This window comes from Pempheris klunzingeri, chromosome 9, assembly GCF_042242105.1.
Source record: "Pempheris klunzingeri isolate RE-2024b chromosome 9, fPemKlu1.hap1, whole genome shotgun sequence".
In the NCBI taxonomy this organism is placed as follows: Eukaryota; Metazoa; Chordata; class Actinopteri; order Acropomatiformes; family Pempheridae; genus Pempheris; species Pempheris klunzingeri.
In genome coordinates, this window is record NC_092020.1 from 20,893,251 (window position 1) to 20,915,436 (window position 22,186).

The window sequence follows — 22,186 nt, forward strand, 5'->3', positions numbered from 1 at the left end:
GTAGAAGCACACCTCGCCTCTGTGTTGTGAAAACAGCACTTTGGATTAATGCTTAAACTTGCCCTCTGTGAAAGGGTGTGTGCTCCAGACACTTCTGTAAGACAGGCTGTGCACACTGGGTCCTACCTGACCATATGCGACACACCCGTCGTGCGCTAAGGGCCATGGGAAGGTGGAAGATGGTTTAGATTGGATAGAGCACTTCAGACACAGGCGAGCATGAGGAGGTTTTTTCAAGCACACAGGAACGAAGACTACAGTCAGATCCAGTATCTGACGGCCAAGTGCACCCGTCTGGCTCATGACAAAGGTAAGTCGAGACTTTGAACTCTCAGAATAAAGTTACACATTTACATTTCCGAGCTTACTGGAGTATACAGGTCCAGTCTGGTGTAACTGCCATTATTCCTTTTTTGTCTTATTTATGTCTCCTTGAACTCACAACTGTATTAATTGTGCTTGAGGCAGCAGCAACTCGCTTAGCTCAAAGTTGAATTTGGAAAAGACCCAGATTAAGTTACAGTGTTATAATAACCAAAAATTATCCACCCAATATCTTATAATACACAGTTCCAGAAAAATGCAATCTAATGAGTAATTTAACAAACATGATACGGTGTTATCTAAAAGTTCAAACTTCCCTTATGGGCTTTTGAATGCATTTTGTTCACATTTAAATCCAAACATGCATGCTACATGCTCAGGCTTAACATTTTCTTGGTACATGCGTAGTTTCTTTGCACGTTGTTCATTGCAGATAATAAAACTTGGCTCAAAGGTCATAACTTGAAAGTGAAAGTGTCTTTAAGAATGTAAACGTGCGTGCATCTGGTCGCATTTACAATTTCAATGTTGTCGTGATTAATGGGGGGGAAAAAAAAGACGAAACATTTGACAATTATTCTATGAACTGTTGCAACACACCACGGTCACAATAACTCTTAATAACAAGTAATCAGATGAGGTTTGAGCAGCTACCAGTGAAACATGTCTGAAGTGGAAACCAGTGTGTAGTGCAGATAAATAACTTACTGGACACTTCATCGTGTTTTCTTGCACACTGGGCCCCTGAAGAGGGCACTCTATCATGTTTCTCTACCATGGGGGTTTCCCAGTGTAAACTGTCTTAGCTGCAGATGAATTCATTTAATGTCTGCAAAAAAGGATTGTAATCCTACTTTGTAATGGCTTAAACAACCACAGCAGCAGCCACACCTCACCATTTCCAGATAGTTTCATAATCATGGCGCAACGCTATAATACATCAAGGATTGATTTGCCAGCTGTGAACTATCAGAGTCAAATACGATTAATATTTTTGATTAAAAATCTCTCTTCTGTTTGTCAAGAGTTTCTTTGTTTAGGGACATTTCTGAAGTATAACAGCAGCACATGTAGCTAAAACTGAACAGCGCCCCACAATATGCAATAAAATACAAAGTAATAGACTGAACAGAACCTCTGCTGATGGGGAGTAGGAGTCACAATAATGATTTCAGACCCTTTCTACATGATGTGGACAATAAAGTGACATTTTCTCATGAGAGCTGAGGATGGCTGAAGAGCAGAGATCCAACAGAAATGTGTGGGAAAAGTATCAGGGACACTTAACTTCCACATGAGTGCAATGATGAGGTGAGGGTGGTGGGAATTCCTTAAAACTCCAATGAGAGGAATGTTTTTGCCAGATATGTCAGCGGCTGATATACAACCCTACATTTAAAGTGTCATGGTTTAAAACATTATGGTTATTTTATGCTGCAGGCAGTACAAAACGTACTTTTTCATTGGCTTTCATTAAAACACGTCCAAGTGGCACACATTCAGCAGATCTTCTGTTTTAATGAAAATCATCTACAGCTATGGTGTGGTGTGGCCAGCCTAAGTTTGGTCTGTTCTCTGTGGCTGCAGCAGTGCTCGACAGGGAGTTTCTGGTGTCCAGAGACAGGGAGAGGAAGCTGCAAAATGATCTGGAAGCTGCGATCGCTCAACTCCACCACCAGGAGCAGCTGAACATGGAGCTGAGGATGAAACAGGACCAACTCATCGGGAGGATCCACCATCAACAGGTGAATTACTTATTGTTTGAGTCAAACCACAGTCAATCAATATTTTCACATTAACAATGCATGTGTATATAAAAAAGAGTCACTTGTAGACCCACAGAGAATTATCCCCCAGCTTTGCAGTTGATCTATAGAGAATGTCCAACTTACTGTTTTGGTTTTATGGCAACTAAACTGTTTTGGTTCATTCTCACCGCTCTCATTGTTGGTGGAGACCAAAACATAGTAAATAGTAAATATTGGGCTTACAGTCATGGTGACACACAACACAACTTTGAATGAATGGCAATGTTACTTACTGTCGACAACCGTAGACAAATGTCTACTTAAAAGGTGATAATATGCTATTGTGTTCACAGCTTTTTAACAGAGCATTTTAAAGTAGTAGAGTAGTAATTTTTTATAATTACTGTCAATCATGGATGGCAAAGAAGGAACTCAATTCGAAATCTGAATAAATTGAATATGAATAAACTATGAATGTCATTTCTCTTGTCAATCAAATAGCCTGAGGAAGGAAAGCTAGCAAGCTAGTGTGTTAGCCTTAACTAATACAGACTTATATTAGTAATTTGGACTCAAATGTTAGGAAGACTAACACTTTTTTTAACTTTAAGCTGCATTGTGTGATTCTTTTTCACTTCTTATTGGCATTCAGCACAAACAGAGCAACATTAGCATTCATCTGCAGTCTTTTTTTTTGTCCATTTGTTGCACTGATGTCCAATATTCAAGGTTCTTTTTTTGCTCTGTTTTGGTCTCCACCAACTCTCTTTAGCAGCTATTTGTAGAAGCCAACTTTTTCACCAGCTTCTCTCTAACGCTATGTGCTTTTTGGTGCTGGAGAGGTTGTGTACAGTGGGTTCATCTCAGCTGTTTTTCACCTGAAAAACCTGCAGCTTCTGTTGGGAATGAGATTGCTGAGATGAAACCAGACAGCAAATACGCAGTGAAATCAAAACTCTTGGTTAAAAAAGGCTAAAAAGCACACAGAGCTGCAAAGTTAGCTCATAATTCTCAAGGTGTTCGTCACTATAAGCAACTCCTTTCATCTAATCATGATTCCCAAACAACATTCAGCTCTATTTTAACCTTAATTGGAGCCTTGTTAGGAAATACTTACCTGAAGTCCAAGAAGTTATTTTTTTTAAAAATGTGTCATTTCACCTTGTAGTGTTTAACCTCATTACAGTACATAATTTAAATGCACATGGGCATGACCATACCAACGGCCACCTATGCTGCAATTACTGAAATTACACTGGAATTAGGCTACCAGTAAGTGCCAGTGTTAACATGCTGTAAATGAAGAGGCTTTGGCAGTAGTTACCAACCTTCTGGGGTTTTTGGCTCTTCGACACAGGTTGCTTAGATTTGAGCAATGTGCTGTGAGCAGATTAACTAAAGAGAAGTTTTATTCCTTTTTCCGACTGTTCTGTTCTGTTATTTCAATGCTTTTAGAGGCCTGGATCCAGTAACTCACAGGAAAAAAGTAGAAACGAGAGAAAACTGGTGTTGCTTTGTATCTTTTGATCTCTAAGATTTATTTTGTGACCCAAACCTTAGTTGGAAATAGTTTGGTTACGTTCCTAATAGCTCCCAATAGTTTCTATTAATGTTTCTCCTACACAGATTGGCACTGCTCACTGAATCTCATTGTACATGTACAATGACAATAAAGACATTTGTATTTGTAGTGAGAAATCATATTGAGATGTTTCAGAAGAGATTTGGAGAGTGTGAGTCATTCTCTTTCCCTACATAGATTTGATATAACATCACGTCTGGGCTTGTCACAAACTCTTTGACCTATAGGTGTGTTTGATATCACTTGTGCAGCCTGTGAAAGATCATAATGTCTCCAGGCAGGTCTTAAAAAGTCTGTGAAGTGCTGTGTAATAACATATTAATATGCATGTTAATGTGTGTAAATTATGTATGTTCTGCCTGTGTTTGGGGGCAGGTGCCTTCATGTAAGCATCTGCACTACATGAGATGAAGCTATTATCTCTGTAAGTCAGAGAATTCAGCAGATACATAAAAGAAAACTTGAATACATTCTATAAAATAGTGGATGAAAGCATGAAATAGTTTTGAAAATTGCCCAAAAGCCATGGAATACTATTTGACTGTGTAAAAACATTCTACAGAAGGTATGTGACTCTGTACATGCGTGTAGCTGAGGATGCGCGTGAGTGAATCTCAGTGCGTCTCCCCTGCAGGACCTGGTGGTCTTGCTGCGGCAACGTGTGGTCCTGCTGGTGGAGGAGAGCAGCCGGGATGGGGAGCTGCTGCAGCAGGTCGGCTTACAGCTGCAGTATCTGCAGAGCTCTGAGGAGAAGCTGGAGGGCCTGGTGGAGGAGCTGCATGCTGAGGCCCAACACAGAGCCGTGGTGGCAGAGAGCCTCCAGGCAGAGCTGCACGTTGAGGCCCAGCGGAGAGCTGTACTGACCAAGAGCCTGGAGGCAGAGCTGCGCAGGTGGGTCTATAAAACGTCTATGTGAATGAGTTATGGGGCAAATTAAGACCGATACGATATTTATGAGATATAAAGTATGAAACTGAAGCAAATCACATCTTTTTCAGAAAGTTGAACAGTTTTTATTAATAATGGTAGCGATCCCTTTCAAGTCTTAAGTTCATTGTGCTCTATATCCACTTATGAGTGTACATCAGTAGTGATGTTACTAAAATGAGGGTTCACAACTTTTTAATTAACAGCGTAGCAGAAACCTTTACAGATGAGGACTTGCTGTCAAAGCTTTGAGGTGTGGAGGAAATACCTGAGAGATGGCTGTGGTAACCTTGTTGACGGTTTGATTTAAACACATTCCTCCGTGTCCCATCCAGCTGTTAAAACTGAACAAAATACAAAGACCAACATAAGACCGCAGAATAAGAAAAGAAACATCCAAATGAATAAAAAAACACCGTTTGATTACCATCTCCTGCAAAGTGAAGCCAAGTGAAGCTGTCACCAGATGCTCTGCAAACCCACAGAGACAAACTTCATCTCAAACTGTTGTCTCAAGACTGAATAAAAACATGAAGTACGGACTTGCGATTTTAAGTCAGCAGAAATGCAGCGCCATTCCTCAATCTGCTGACTCTGAATCCCTGTGGAGAGTCGGCTTAGTGTCGGAATACGTTATCGTTATCATGACATTCACAAGTCAGAAGATAAATAAAGTCCTAACATTAGCACAGAGTTTGACATTTACATTTTCACATTCGCCTTCATTGACTATAACGTCGGATGCATTGATATGAAACATGAAAATCACTATCATTTGCTTGTGTGTAAGTAGCAATGGTCATAGATGGCTGAAAATAGAAATCCTGATGAATAGAAACATCTGTGGAAGAAAAACCTATAAAGACCTTATTTTAGTTAAGAGCAATCGAAGCACCAAAGAATCATATATTGCTCTTAAAGCCTTTTAAATAGAAAGTGTCGATATTAGTGTGCGGCAGAATACCAAAATGTAAGAATCATTATATAAAGTCAGTTAAAGGTCAGCTTAAAGTAATGGCAACTTTCAGACATGATGCTGGCAACTACATTGATATGGCTCTATGTCCTACTCAAACTAAACTGGCTCCGAGTAAAGAGTCCACACAGACAAGAGAGATGAAACCTTTTTGTATTTATCACCAACAGTAAGACAGAGGAGTTGGAGGAGCTACAAGAAATCAACAAAACGTTGACGGAGGAGCTGAAAAATGTACGCACCGCTCATCAAAAGGAGGTAAGGGAACAAAGTTTAGAATAGAAACGTGTAAAAAATTTATGTAGCGTTTGTGCTGACAAAGCAAAAAATTAAAGTGTCAAAATGAATCACAACCTCTGTAGAAACGTCTTAAACCACTCAGGCAGGATGATTTTCATCATCAATTCTTTTCTGGAGTAATTAATTACTCAGTTGAGCATTGCGTGATTAATGCCCGTCAGACGTTCCTGAAACCCAAGCTGACACATTCAAACTTTTACAAAACTTAATCCATTATGAAAATAGCGTACCATAGACTACCTGTCAATCAGCTAATCTATTAGTTGATGTGTTGTTTCAGCTCTATTCAAGGTGCACATTTTGCTTGAACTGTTCCTTTAAAAACTAAATAAATCATGTGCCCACTTATTGACACCTTTAAGGTCTTTTAGTATGCAAAGGTAGACAAAAGCTCTCTGGAGCTGGTATTTAGAAAATCAAATTCATATCAGGTCATTTATAAACTAACAACATTGAGTTTAGTCATTTCCATTTTCCAGTGACATGAAGGAAATAATTAGTATGAACTGCTTGAGTGCTAAAAGCAATTACATGTTAAAATTACAGTCATACAGGTGTATCAAGGATCCTGTGAGATTTAAATGTCCATCTTTGGCGTAATGTGAACTAAATACTATAATATATATTATATTACTTTTTATAATTAGTGATGTATTCATTTGTAAGCATCACTTATGTGGCAACTGGCAATGGTGGGGCTACTTTTAAGTACTTAATATACTGCCATATATCATAATTGATAATATAACACGATAATTTATTAGTTGCTTTATCTTTTGTAGCAATAATCTGACTAGATCCCAGCAAATATACAAAAAAATGCACCAAAGTAATCTGCCGCTCAGCAGCTGTAGCACCACTTCTGTCCAGCAGATGTCAGGATTTGACACTTTGTTCAACATTTCTTTGTTAGTGTCTAGCTGAGCATAAACAGATAAATAATGGACTTTTAATGGTTTTGTAATGATGTGAAGTATTTCTCTGTGTCAAGCTTGCAGCCAACTCCCCCACAAGTAATGCAGCGCAACATCATCCTGCTGCCAGCTCTTCCAATCAGAAGTAATGGATTAACAGTGTTCGTGCTTCCCTCAGGCTAGTCCAGGTCAATGTGCCAGTTAAACACAGTGAATAACAAGTCTGCTGTGATGTTTCCAGTAATTAATTTCCTGAAACGTTGAACCTCAGGGTTAAAACGTATGCGCTGTGGCCAAATCTTAAAATCTACAGCCACCCCAGAGAAGATTATAACTCAGATTTTGCTGGCAATAAGCTTGTATTAATGTGTGTTGAGTCTGGGCATTAGTTAAACATTCCTACACACTGTCAGGATTTCTTTAATTTACACTTGGCCTCAAAGACTCGCTCCCTAACTGGCCTTTGCTTCAACCAGTCCATCACAGAGCGAACAATCCTCATTTATAATCATCTCTGCTATGAGACAGCTGCACAAATCCAACAGAACAAAACATCAGACTGCCGTGTTGGTGAAAAACTTAATGAGCACATTTGTCCATGGTGGATCGAGTTAGTTATTTATTGTGACACTGAATACAAGGGCCCGTGCCATCTGTCAGACTCATTATTTCCTGCTTTTCTGTTGTCTTGAGCACCTCCACGGTTGAACAAAGTGGCGTTGTCTTGTCTTTGAGGTGAGGGAGCTGCAGCAGGAGAATGAGGGGAGCCTGAGGAAACTACAGGAGACGGCGGAGCAGTTTGAGTGGCTCTGTCAGCAGCAGCGCTACTGGATGTGCTGTGTGAAGAGGTGGGTGTTTCCCTCCTGAATCTGATCAAACTGACTTTTACACACAGCATCTGATACACTGGAGCTGATGTACAAAAAAAAAAACCCAAAAAACCAATAAATTAAAAAAGGTGACAACCCCAGCCAAGAGAAACTTCAAGCATGTGTCGTAATGTGTCCAGTCCTTATGCTAAGCTAGGCTAAGCTAACCAGCTTCAGACACATTTACTGTACAGATGTGAGAGTGGAGTCAATCTTCTCATTAGACTCTTGGCAAAAAAAAACTATTCTATTCTATTCTATTCTATTTCTTTTTTTGATGGATGAGGATTGGTTGTTATTTATCACTATAAATTGTGTAAATTGTACATACTGTATGTGTCTATTTTCCATTTAGGACACAAATGTGAAGGCTTGGAGAATAAATATCTCTAGAAAGAACGAGCTCTTCTGCTAAGACGCATTAACCTCCCCACCAAATACTCCTCCTTGTAGGTGCTGAAGCTGCACATTATACATATTTTGAGTATTGCCTCTTGCTAGTAAAGGCTGTTAATCTGATCTCAGGGAAGTGACCCACCCTACAGGTCTCCACATGTAGCCGGGCCTTTTATTGCGGCTTCCTTTTCAGTTTTATTAGACTCTCACTCACTGTATTTTGTACACTGTAGTGTTGAAGAACAGCTGACTTACATGAAATGACGCAGAATCCGTGGGCGTGAATCTATTTCATCGCTCAGCTGGTCACTGTGCATAAACAAATCTATTCCTACAGATTCAAAGTTTGCCTGATGGAGGAGAGAGATGCTCTGCTGGGACAGGTCAGGATGCTGGAAAAGAAGGCTGAGAAACTGAAGGAGAGTTCACGCGATGACAGTCCCACACAGGGCGTCCTCTGTCCCCTACAGGATCCCGAATGTTGTGACGGGTAAGGAAGAACGAACAGCGAGGAATAAAGTAGGTCAGATAGACAGGTAGATCGATGTAACAAGCAGAATATGTAGAACTATGATAAAGCTATACGATTTGTGCCAGAATTCAGCTCTGGAGTGTTTTAAAAACACTCCCACCGGGCATGAAATAAAGAAAACAAAATTCCTCTTCACCTCCCATCCTTTTTGTACAGTTTCCACTTTGGCACACCCTTACATGCTTTCCAGTATGACATGAATCTACGCGGTATTTACAACACGTCTAACCCGCCTTTCTTTTGAAGCAGTATAACATCGTGGGATGCAGACGCAGTGGTTGACCTCGAGTCTCAGGTGAAGAAGTCAAACACGCTGTATGAGGAGCTCTTTAACCAGGTTCCAGTTTCATTTTTATACTCAATAGGTTTGAGTGGCAGACAAAAAAAAAACTAACTGTAAAGGTCTCATCATGTTCACAAACTCTTGCCACTGTGTTCGTTCAGCCTAAACGTGCTGCGTTATCTGTCTACATGTTATAGTGCACCAGGTCAGTGGTTTGAAATCTGTAGGTGGGAGACGTGCAGACCTCAGGGGTGAAATATTAGAGATTTATTGGGGAGTGCTAATATTCATCTTAGTATGGCTGCCAATCCCCGGAGGAGTTTCTGTGCTGTCTATTCTCCCAGAAATTACAGTTACATCTTGAACAGGGGTGGCTAAGTGTGTTTATCTGTAGACTGTAAAAAGCGATAGAGGCTTTGAGGCACCTTGAGGGGTTACTGAAAGCTCTCTAGACACCAAACATGGAGCCGTAAAGCTCCAGCACTTCTGACTTCAACAAAACTCTCATGTATGAAGCAGGAATGCAACAAATGATTGCTTTCATTGTTGAATAACCTTCTTGTTTTTTCTCCATTGTTTGATTGACTGCTTTGTACTTGAGAGTAAAGTACTGAAAAAATACCCACAGGCGCAGAAGATGGATTCAAATGACTTGTTTCATTGGAACAAAAACCCCCCAAAGATATTCAGTTCAGTATCTTACATACATTCATCAAATGCTCATATTTGAGATGTTTGGAAAAAGTGGTTGCCTTTTTTGCTGGATGAATCACTAAATCTATTGATCAATTATCAGAGTAGTTACGGAGAGAGTCGTCTGGTGGTTCTCTTATTTTACTCAAACTGTCAGATGAACCTTTATTTTATTTATTTATTTCAAGAGCGACCACTTTTGTATTTAAACATTTCTGGATCAAAGACAAGGACTGATCTGAAAACTGAAACAGAAGACATCCAAAAAAAGGCTAATATTCATCAGGGCGCGACTGCCAGTCCCTACAGGGGCTGTCACACAGCCAGAGCTCTGAAACTTCATGGGTACTGCAGTCTCATCTTTGTTTTTCGTCTTTTAAAGGCTGCCTTTATGCAGTCACTGGGTAACCGCAGAATGTTCCTTAAGGACCCTGATATTTGTCCGTAAGCTTTTGGAGTAGGAATTGGTCACAAGTTTTATACTCCGATACATCCACCCCATCCTCCTTCGTTAGAGTTTTTATGTAAGCATATGAACGTTAAAGCAGCTATAATTATTATTTTAATACTAGCAATATTTCAAATAACAAAGTGAAAGGGGTCGCTTATAGTGATGAACCTACAGAGAATTATCTCTTTAATGAGGTTTACAGCGAATTTCGGTTCATTTGGCCCACAACTTGACTATTTAAGCTCACTCTCACTGCTCCCAAAGCAGTGATCTCAGCCACAGAAGGCAGCTGGTTTCAGGCAAGAAGCTCTAAAAACCCTCTGTACACTACCTGCTCAGCACCAAACAGCAGACAGACACAATTAGCAACTAACTGGTAAACATAGTAGAGCATTTAGCAGTTAAAGAGCCAGATAGTTCCCTCAAGAGTTGGTAGAGACCAAAAATAGAGCTAAAAGAGAGCGAATATTCATCTTACGTTCGTTGGGTGGCCATAAACATGACTTATAATCTGAATGATAAAGTGTCTGCTGGATGTTTGAATAAGCAACTGTTTGCTAGCAGTTTTGACACATCAGCTTAAAAGGTCATGATATGTCAGCGTTGTGCTATAACGTCTTTCTGCCGGCCCCATTTGGCAAATAAAGGCATTATTTCAGATTTAAAAACAACAGCAAACTGTTCCAACCATCAACCAATGCTGTCCTTTTACTGGAGAGGAGCCACCTCCTTCAGGTTTTTCTGCTCGTACTGTACTTATTGATTTAGGTTGTAGAAGGGTTCATTATCTTTGGAGAGATCAGTTCAGCATTTTAAAATGACTGGATCGGAGGCATGTTCAGATCTCCAGGACAAAATATTAGAAATCCAAAACACTGGGCTAATATTCATCTGGGCACAGCTGCCAGTCCGCAGTGGGCTCGTTGTGGCGCCAGGATTTTCAAATAACTCTGAATCTTTAAGGAGTCTCATCAGTGCTTTTATTTTGTCTGTCTGTTGTGTATTTTAACAAGCACATACAACTCCGCACAGTTTCAGCAGTATAGTATGTTACTTAACAGCCACCAGGTGGCAGAACTATGAATAAAGCTCATCATTTTCTTGTGTATTTATTTTAATATTGAGAATTAACAGTGATAATTAGCGAAAATGCAATAAAAACAGTGTAGCATTGTTGGGTTTAAATGAAATTTTAGAAAAACACTTTTTCAAACGTCTGCTGTTTAACTTATGTGGAGGGAGGGGGTATAATCAGCAGCTTATTTGTGTTTCACTCCATCACTCTTTTTTTTTAATTTGAATTACTGAAATAATTTATAACCTGTTCTTGTTGCATTGGGTCTTTACTTATGACAATTAGTGTCTTTTTTCAGCTGGAAAAACACCAATTTGTGTGTACATTGGGGTAAAAAACTGGGTAAAAACTGATCCATCACTTTTTAAAATTCTATAATTTTTCAATAAAAATGATGAGTCTTTAAAAGAATTCTAGTCAGTTACAACTTGGGTTTTATTTTGTACCTATTGGCAACTCTTTCCATCAGTAATAATTATATTAGACTCACAAAGGTCATTGTGGGGATCAGGAACACGAATGGTCAGATGAGATTTCCTGAGCAGTGAGGGACTATTAACATCACACTGGTGTGCTCACTGTAGTTTAGCCCAGAAAACAGACAATTAAACAATCCGGCTAAACTGTTTGCATGTTTAAAAACTGTCTGATTGCCTGAGGTCTTGTAGTGATAGTGATCAACATGTTGCCAGATCTCAGCAGTAAAATTCCTAACTAAAATTATGGTCAAAACTGTAAAAAACAGACTCAAGTGACTCAAATGAAAATGCCTGAGAATTTTGATCCGAATTCATGAAATGCTTCTAATCTAAAATTTTAACAAGCCTTAAGAGGGATATTTGAAGTCTTTATACAACGAAAGAAGAGCTCATCAGAGAGGGATCATACTGTAGCTCTGATATGAGGGCTTATTCGTTAATCTTTTAGGGCTAAGATGCATAAGTAGCCTTTGGATTTTAGAAAAGATCCTCTACCTTTAGAGCGACCAGTTCAGTCTTTTAAAACCTCTGGCTCACAGACAAGTGCAAATCTCAGGGGTCAGAAAGAAATTCAAAACACAAGGATATTCATCTGAGGACGGCTGCCAGTCCCCTGTGGACTTGTAGGGCTGCCAGAATATTCATAAAACTGATACTTCACGGGCACTGGAGTCTAATCAGTGTTTTATTTTTTCGGTCTGCTTTTTTCTGCTTTAAAAAGTTAGATGGCTTTGAGGAACTTTTGATTGCAAAGCCATTTTGCAACCCCGCAATGTCCCACAAAGGACTCCACCGGGAAGCGTTCACAAATCCTGACAGGACCTCAAATGCATCATCCTCCTAAAGGATTTTTATTTATACTGAAGAACCCAAAAGGTGCTCACTGGCCGCTTTGGGATTTTTAAAAGCTCCCAGATCTTCAGAGTGACAAGCTCAGTGTTTTAAAATATGTGGATAAGAGGAAGCCTGACAGACAGAACATAAGGCTGATACTCGTGTGCTGCCAGTCCCCAGAGGAGATGTTGTGCTGCCAAAGCCTTGAGAGATTGCTGATACTTTCTGGGCACCGGAGTCACATCAGGCCTTTTCTCTGTCTGTCTGACTGTCTTTCGGCTGCACATGGCTTCCTCCCAAGCCGTCTGGGTCCTCTTCCAAAGCAGCAGAGAGATGACTAATAATGACTGGAGGGAGGTGATTGCCAATAGCCTCTGTGCTTCATTCCCCTCACCTCTCAGAGGCTCCGCACTGCATTTTAGGGATAATTATTGTGATTGAGAGCAGATGATGCAGGGTGCTCTTTTTTTTTTTTTTTTAGGCCCCTGCAGAGCTGAGGGAGAGAGGAAATGTAACTGGAGGAGCGGGGACTGCCGGAGATAAAGTGGAAACAACCATGATAAAACACATTACGAGCTTTGACATGATTTATATCAACTGTAGATTCACGCTCTGTCGAGTATTGGGCTTAGCTGCTAAATAGATAAAACTGGAACATGGGAGTGATATCCCAGTGTGCGTGATTTGGTGGTTTGAAGGTCAAAAGATTCCAGTGTGTCTGAGTTAATGCTGGGCAAATTTGGTTAAAAAGTGAACATTTGTTTCATGGGCAGGTTATATATAACTTGTTCAAAGTGCATTTTCAGTGGCTCTTTTGATATGAGTTAGGACCCACACACTAAAAACATATTCATTTAAGTAACTGCGCCATTCTCTGAGCACCATGAGTGACGTCTCTCACTGTGGGATAAGCCGCCTCTTGTATTCATTCAAGCCCTAGGCTTCTCGGTTCTGATGTGTTAAGATCGTGAGCCTTTATATATTTCTGAAGCAGCATCACATAAAAACCATGTCATGCTTCAAAAGCCAAACCAACTTTTTCTTTATCTCAAGAAAAGATGGTTTGGCTGGACTGGATCAGACACCTCCATCATCAGACACTTTACAGGGGATTTCAGTATGACTGCTTTCACCACTGGTACACTTCGGTATACTTCGGTCACTCTGGCCTGTCCTCGAACATTTGAGTGCTGGGGTTTCTCTTACTGGTTTGCATATATTTTGCTAAACAAGCTAATGGTTCTGTGGTCCCCTTCAGCTAACGACAAGTGAAGAGCTTGATCATGTGCACTCTGGGTGTTTCTCAGTGTATTGGACACATGGCGCTCCCAAACCTTAGGTGAACAGTTGACACCATATCCAGTATTCCTACAGACTGCACCTGTTGGTGCCGTCGCCTGCTCAGCCAACTTAATGTATGTTCTCATGAAGAGAAGCGGATAAGCACAGCTTCTGTAAAATATTGTAGCCTATTTAAATGTTTTCTATCATCTATCCATCCATTACTTGTACCCACTCATCCTTTAGAGGGTTGTTTGGGTCCAACCCCAAATGACATTGGGAGAGAAGCATGATATTTCCTGCACGGGTTACCAGACGACCACAGGGCTACCACATATAGACAGAAAACCACTCATGCTCAAGTTGTTAATCAGGCTAACCTGCATGTGTCTGGGCTGTGGGAGGAAGTCGGAGAACCAAGAACCTACCACTGCACCTCCCTGTTATTTTATCATTCTGAGCAAAAAGTAGACAAATGTGAGATCACAAACTACCTTTTGAGATGCAAGCTGCTGGTGCGCTGCTAGTAAAAGAACAACATACTGACATTCCCCCTACTCTTTGCATGGTTAACGCCATGCGATCGAGTCACGCTGTAGTAACTCGTGCTGAGGTTGCAAATGGGGCTCTAACAGAGTTAGCTACAGCTGCCAAAGTGCCTTCCACCATGAATTACAGTGATTTCACTGAATGCATGCACACCAGTTCTGCTCTGTGGGCAGGATAACCCTGGCCTAGTGTGTGTGTTGAGAGAGCATATACTTGTGTCAATGGCCTTTTAAGTAACTCTGTGAACATGTAGTTAGAACCTACTTCATAACTACATTTTCATAAAAAACATTAACATGGTCATTGCTGTGGTGTTAGAGCAGCAGTTACATGCAACCTAGTCATTTAAAAACATGAACGATTCAGTCAAATTAGGCCCAACATTATCCTTGATGTCTTTTGGCTGGCCATTAGTTACTGGAACATTTTTCCTGAAGTCATTTCCACTCTGATTTCCCTTCTTGCACACACTTAATGTTTATTGTCTTTGGTCATCTTCACTTACAGTTTATTTTTCTGTCCTCAGGCAGGGAGCCCTATCAACGGATACCAAAAACCTCCTTGAGGACAGAAGCCTGGAGCCTGGACTCGTATTCTTTTTCTCTTCCCACCTCCTGCAAACCAGAAGATAACTGCTAGATGTTTGTGTGTGTGGTTAGCTTTGTGGAATACTTCCCAGTCATTGTCGAACCCCCCCCAAAAAAACCTTGGAAAAACATACCTGTGAAACCCAACATTTGCGGTTTTCCTTCTTCTATTGTTCACCTGTCTTGAAAATAATGTGCTTCATGATATATGGCTGAATTAAACACATTGTACAGTGCTCCTGCCCTCCATTTGCTGTGACACATGCACATCACATGTGCCTAAAGTTCCTAAAGTCACATTTCCCTGTAATTGCCCATTATTCAGACCTTGTAATCTTCAGCACTAACAAGAGCAAAAGCACCTGAGAATGTTCTCTTTTGTTGTTTTGCCAATGAATCCCCACAAGGGAAGCAGCAGCTGGCATGCAGAGAAAACAAAAGCCCTACTGATGGTTCCCCCATTGAGAATCAAGTAGATCTTGACTATGATGATCAGATCTCATCACTTCTCAGTCAGCTATCCCTTGTCAGGAAAACTGTAAAGTATATGAGGTGTTGCATTGCCTCGGATTAATGATGATCACTCAGAGGCTTCATCATATGTGAACCATATGATGCACATGTGTTGTTAAAGCAGAAAAGCATAGATTGTGTGACACTACATAGTAACTGTTTGTTCAATATATTGCGACTATGGATATCAACATTAGATGTAAACTGCCAAGTGGCACCACAGACCTTCATCAAGCATTAAACGATAAAATAATACAATGAGCAGCATCTTTATATTAGTCTCAGACTGTAGGTGTTTCCTACTATTTTATTGCGTCTTATTCATATTTAAACTATTGAATTATATTTACCACAAGATGCATTGATTGATTGATTTATGGAAGGTCTGTATTTTAAGGTTTGAATGTAATGCTGCCAGGAAATATAGGGAGCAACAAAGTTCTTGGACACAAGATTTATTGACTGATCTGGTAGATAAAATAACCTACAAATCCCACACTGCCGATCCCTTGTACTCAGTTTCCAATGTACTCGCCACGCCATTAAGTACAAGTGACACGTAACAGCGTGTGGGGTTTTTTGCTTTTGCATGTTTATATTCATACTGAAACGACCGTCAACACATTTCATTTGTTTTCCTGCAGTATTATCCAGAGCTGTACACTTGGTACAAAACAGGTCTGCTGAAAAGATTGTGGTTTTCATTAACTATTGGAAAAAGTCAGCATAGTCTAGATGCACAAAACAGTATGCGTCGACTTTTTAAAATATTCAACAAAAACCACCGCATTTTTCCTAACCTCAATCAAAGGCTTTATAAACCAGAGCACATGGGATGCAGGATGCAAATTCTGGTCTCAGGTGTCTAAGGCCTGTTTTTTGTACCTATCTTAAAGGAATGTCCAGCGGATTACACACAGTTTTAAAGTGCCAATCAATCAGAAATGTGGAATAAATTAAGTTTTGTGGTAAAACTACATCATGGTTTAGCATAACTTTAACTGGACGGTTATGCTTAGTATTTTCTTTAAAAGCGAATACTTTCCACTCAGTCTTGTAAACAGTTCTCAGTCTGGGTTTAGTTCAGCATCTTAGTCATCCACCAAAACGCTGAATTTCATTACCTCTCCCTGTGTGATAATGAGGGTGAACACCTAAATTAATCCTACATATTAAGGTGTACTTACACTGAAGCTGACTCTGCATGAAATGCTGCACTGAATACCAATTGGGTCACATACCTTTTAAACAAAAAGCTGTTGGGGAATATGAGGATTTCGAGATGGTTTTCTGGAACATAAAGGTGCAAATATCTTTTAACAAGCTCGACAAAACACAGTTACTGTTAAACTCTGTCAAAAGCTCCAATGAAAGATATGGATAAACAAAGGCAATGAGGGAGAAATTGGAAACTGAGATGCTTCTCTATAAGGAAACAACCACTCCACTGAGATTTTAGGCAAGATTTAGAATAACATTTAATGGTGTGTGAGAAAAATGTAGTGGGTTTAGTGGGTTCACACACTATAATCAATGACTTTTCAGTCATTCTAAAAGTCTTATTTGGTGGTGAGAGACGCTTTATGCACAGCAATACAGCATTCTACATCATGTGGTTTTGGCTTAGCCTGCATCAGAACAAACCCTTTTTTAAATCCAGTATTTATATAGTCCTTTGAAAAACTGTAATTTAAATTTGACAAAACATTTTTACCTTTGTATTTGGGACTGTATTCAGGTCGTTTTACTACAAACAGGTAGACAGGAAAAGAGTGATGGTAGCGCTGGGGAAAAGACTGTGTAGAGAAAATGTCTGACAGGTAGGGTGTCTTTTTTTTAAAAAATTATTTACTTCTATGCTTAATTTTCTATTTTCTCACTTTCATTTCTAAATGTTGGAGTGACACCAAAATTAAGTCTGAAGCTTGAGTTCTGCTACCGGCTGAGTTCCAACAAAGCGTTTGCGATTTTGTGATATTCTGATGTAGTTCAGGGTTCCAGGGTGCGTAATTGATTTTTCCCCGCTGGGGTGTCTAGAGGACATAATTAAATAAGAATCTTCTGTTGTGATGTGAAGATTCCAGTCTGAAATCTGGCATTTTCACTTGAGATCAGCCGAAACAGGCCGGGTTCAGGTCTGAGTTCTGGTATCCAACTCAATCAAGTGCCCTTCCAGGTGGTCCATGTGCCCTTGCCCCTACAGGAGCATGAACGCCACCAGGAAGAAATGTGTGCGGATTTTGCATTATGCCTTCAAGTGTGAGATGGAGATTGAAAGGGGCGCGAGGTGACGCTGTTCTCAGTTTGACGTGTCAGGCTGCAGGACCCTGCGTTATGTCTGGTCAGAAAGGTGTGGCCCCAGATTTGCGGCGGCGCCCTCGACCACGAGGGACACCAGTGGCAGCGGCAGCAGCCTGCCCTCTGACTGCCAAGCGCTAAAAGAGTCTGACCTAAATGGGCTGTGAATGGCAGAGGTGTAGCCAGAGATTAACAACGTGTGGCGGCTGGAAACAGGTCGCGTTTGCACACAATAAATGCTGTTGCACTCTTCCATGCAGAACGAGACTCAGACATTATAGGTGTTATTAATAGAACAATTATAGGTACTGCAAGAATAGCATGTTTATGTCCAATCGTCGTCACAGCCAGGGAAAACACATTAAAGATATTTAACACCAGGATATACCCATTAAAAAAGTGAGACTTGTTAAAATGGAGACCGGGAGACTTATATTTCCACGTGTGACTTTTGTCTGTGCACTTGCTTGTACAAACAGATTATGTGGTACAAGTTGGCCTATGTACTGTATGTAGCTTATATGGATTATGAATAGCACCACATGGATTTGGAAAAGGTTCTCTTATTGTGAATTGAAAGCGTTTATAAAACATTTACGAGCTCTGGGGTCCATTTAGAGAAATATCCCTCAGTCTGTGCTCACAAAACAAAGTCTGGGATGTTCAGCACGCAGTTGTTTGCGGTCCTGAGCTTAAACTAAAGGACGACATGTTAGTGAAACACAGAGTCACGTCTTATACGCTCCTTGCGGAGACGAGACTTCAATCCAGCTGAGTTAAAAGTTGTTTACTCCCGTGTCCTCGGTGTGTACTGCTGTTTGGTTTCATCAGATTGATTACTATGGATGTTTTGGGACTTTTCCCCCCTCTCGGAGGAAGAGGCAAACTGCTCGGCCGCATGCTAATGTAAAACAGAGTGGGATGGTGCGGTTTTTCCCTCTGACACTGTTTGGATGGGTATGTAAATGTTTAACAGTGGTGTGAGCAAACACACACGAGGGTTAGGTGTCAGGATTTTGAGAGGGCCGTGTTTGGCGGCACAGGATCTTAGCTGTTAACGCCCATGCCGCGTGAGGCGACGCAGAGCTGTATGTAAACACGAAGATATTCTTCAATTAAAGAAACATTGACATCCCATGTGGAGGAATGCTCCCCATAAACAAAATGAATAGCTAAGTCAAGTCAAAATGCAGACCTGGCGATGTGCTGAAGAGGGAGTGGAGGTTCTCCTCTTTGTCCTTTGGCAGCAACAATAAAGCAAACACAGCACATATTAGGCATTTGTGATGTGCCTGCTTCCTTTCACAACACACATCAGGGTTGGAACTTTTAATCTGCACTCTTTAAAAGTTGCCTAAGTCCAAATGCCACAAACTATGATCACAGCGCGGTCACACTAATACAAAGATATTGAAAAAGTCAAATGGTACAAAATGAGTAAGAGGAACTTGTTTTCTTTGTCATGCAATGTGTTTTGGATTATGGATGGAAACTATTGACGAGTCAGTTACTTAGCCATGAAAGTGCGTGCGGGTAGTCACCATGTTTGTTGTCCTTGTGTGCCGGTGAGTGTGTGTTTTTAAAAGACGATGCGAGGAGACTTTACACGAAAGCATTAAAGCTGCGCGTGATGTCTTGTTGTTTAAACTGTCACTGCAAACATGGTAAAACATGCGTGTTGGTGTTTGCATCCACTTGCTTCATCCCTCTTCTTGTCATCTGATTGCTAGCGTGTTTGTGAAGGCGGTGGAAGAGGCAGTGATTGGAGGAGCCGGGCCAAAAGTGGGTGTGGCTGCAGGCCGAAAATCTCCAGAGGTCAGTCAGAGAAGACTAATGTAAGAAATGTAGTGGGCTTTATGATCTCTGCTGTTCGAAATGGGATTTGTTTGGAGGGATAGAATAGGTACATACTTTTAATGAGGAGGGCAGAAAGCTCATCAGAACATTAGTGTCTGCATCTTTTCAACTACTCCCACTATGTCACTATGAATTTGCTACCAATTCACTGCTTCCTGGCTCCTCGCCTTCCTTTTGTATAGATTCCACAGGCTCTCTGCAGACAAAAAATGATTGATGTAAGCACCATCTGAGTGGGCGGGTTCTAGTTTTGCTATCCAAACGAGAGTCAGTGTGAGTTTTCATTCTTAGGTGAGGTCAATTTGGCCCGTCTTCACTTCTTTAAGGAGCGTTTATGAGTTCTGACTGGGGTTTAGTTTAACGTATAAGTTGTGGTTTAGCATGTAGAGCTGGAAGGAAAACTGTCTGAGGTTAGGGGATGATTGTAGACAATAACGGCCCTCCCAGCTGTAGTAATGCAAACCTGTGTGCAGCTGTACATGTACGCATGTGCATGTGTGTTTTCTTGCTTGACAGTGGCGAGATGTTGACACACCATTGACCCCTAGTTGGCATGTGGCGGCAGCTTATTTTTCAGCCCACGGGGTAACTGAAGGGTGACTGTGTGTGCGTGTGTGTGGCGGCAGCGATGGGCCCCCAGACGGCAGCCTCAGCCGTCCGGACCATCGAGTGCACAGGTGAAGCACGGCGACAAGGTCGTTCCAGCATCGTCCGTCTGGGAAGAAAAGCCTCCCTGTACTGTCGTATGAAGCCTAATATCAATGGTCTGGAAGACAGATGTGTTTTATGTTGAGAAATATACTTTCCACTCTATGGAGTGTTTACACTGGCAAGGCGTTTTGACTGATATTATGGTGGCCGTTTCTCATTGTTATTAGATTGTCCATGTTGCCAGTGTTCCTGCTAAATTTTTGATAAATTGCTCTGAAGGAGATTTTCCAGGATGACCTGCAGACCAGATGGAAGGAGGTGAAAGCTGTAACCTTAATTTGATTTTTAGCTATTAAATCCACTTTTCATGATCTCATTCATGAGGGGGTGAACGTTTGTCTCTAAACCCAGAGACACATAAACTGTTTAAAAGAGGGTGAAAGTTCAACTATTTAGTACACATCATGGACTGTATGATTCACATATATGTATTTACATTTTTTTATACATCAATGTACAAATCCAGAGCAATTATTTACTTTTTAAAAGAGTATTTATAGGATATTCTTATTTCCTTTTTTGTCAGGACTTAGATGAGAATTTTCTTTTTCTTTTCTCTCTGTTTCTGTCTAAAAACTTTTATAACACTTCCTCCTCTCTGCCCAGTTGTTATAACCTGACCTGTGTAGGTCTAGGGCTTATGGGAAATGGTGTTTGCTAAAGTCAGCTAAAAAAACATGAATATTAAATAAAGTGTGATATTAAGATAAATTAAAAATAAATAAATAAATTGTCTTTATCTAGACAGATGATGCAAGAAACATGACATATTGTTGTGAAAGGCTCTGATCCAAGGCTGGATTTTTAGTTATTAGCATAGTCACAAACATCAATTTTATTTTAAATGAGGTTTTCTTACTCCTGGTACAGAACCTGGAAGTTCTGGTTTCACCTTGTCTATCTACACTGTAAATATGACAAGAATGAAGATTGGGAACAGGTAGAAACAGGTAGAAGCAAGTCTGGCTTTGTCCAAAAGGTAAATATTTTATCTCCATCAAAAAATCACAACTTGTCATTTTTACATTTTGTGTTTTGTACAGACTAAACAAGAGAGCTTTAGAGGTGATAGTACGTTGATTTTGTAACCTTTACACAGGATCCAGGTTAGCGCTTTCCCCGTCTTTGTGCTAAGCTAAGCTACGCTCAACGGCCTCTAGCTTCAGCTTTGCATTTACTGAGAGAGTGGTATCGATCTTCTCTTTGAACTTGGCAGGAATGTGAATAAGCATATTTTGGAATACGCTGAATTATCCCTTTAATCCTTGGTGTCTGACTGACTCACTGCTCAATACCTCTTTTGGATACCTTGTTATCTAATGTTGATTTTCTCCTTCGATGTAATAATACCAGTAAGATATCAGGCTGTGAGGCTGGCATCAATTTGGTGTACAAGGTGCACCAGGTTGTAAACATTTCCTCCTCAGGTTTTGGCAGCAACATCTGCAATCTATTTTCTCTCAGACCTCAAATGCCTTTTGTGTGCCAGGGCAGCATTGTTTTAGAGTTCTTTTTTTTTTCCTTTCACTACATCTCTGTTTCTTCTCTTTTTCATCTTCTCTTCGCCTCCTCTTTTCAGACATCCAGCTATTCTTTTGGCACCTTCAGAAACAAAAAAGGAGAGGCCTGTGAAGGATCCTGGGAAAGATGTCAGAGCTTTTTGTCAGACATCAGCACTGAAGGAGGGATGTCTTTGTTTGCCTTCTTCTCTTTTTGGCCTTTTAAGCATCAGTTGAGCTACTGCTGCCTGGCTCCTGGTGAGTGTATATCAAGTTGTGTAAAGAAGAAGTGTTGTCAATACTCTTTAAATCAGGACACTTTTCCACAGCATGTAAAGCCACGATGAAAGCTCTGGTAAAGCTAGGCTTTAAAAAGCTCAGTCAGCTCACTCCCAGCCTCACATTTCCAAACATGTCATGAAAGAAAGAATTTGTGCAGCAACAGACGAGTCAGCAGTCAGAGTCGGTTTTTTACTCGTGTGCTGTGGATGCTTTGAGTAACTTCTTC

At 40.6% G+C, this 22,186-nt stretch overlaps 1 protein-coding gene across 6 annotated transcripts; it reads left to right on the forward strand.

Moving 5' to 3' along the window:
• Positions 1-88: 88 nt before the first annotated feature.
• LOC139207338 (hyaluronan mediated motility receptor-like) lies at positions 89-15,233 on the forward strand. 6 transcript variants are annotated; one of them, XM_070837028.1, is made up of 8 exons: positions 89-310; positions 1,912-2,069; positions 4,289-4,545; positions 5,728-5,815; positions 7,507-7,619; positions 8,374-8,526; positions 8,815-8,905; positions 14,740-15,233. In XM_070837028.1, exons 1-8 carry the CDS (start codon positions 220-222, stop codon positions 14,776-14,778), a joined length of 990 nt encoding a protein of 329 aa, XP_070693129.1. In that variant the 5' UTR covers positions 89-219; the 3' UTR covers positions 14,779-15,233. The 6 variants fall into 6 exon arrangements, with proteins under 6 accessions (XP_070693129.1, XP_070693125.1, XP_070693130.1 ...); XM_070837024.1 differs by having other exon boundaries at positions 14,744-15,233; XM_070837029.1 differs by having other exon boundaries at positions 8,815-8,863.
• Positions 15,234-22,186: the final 6,953 nt, after the last annotated feature.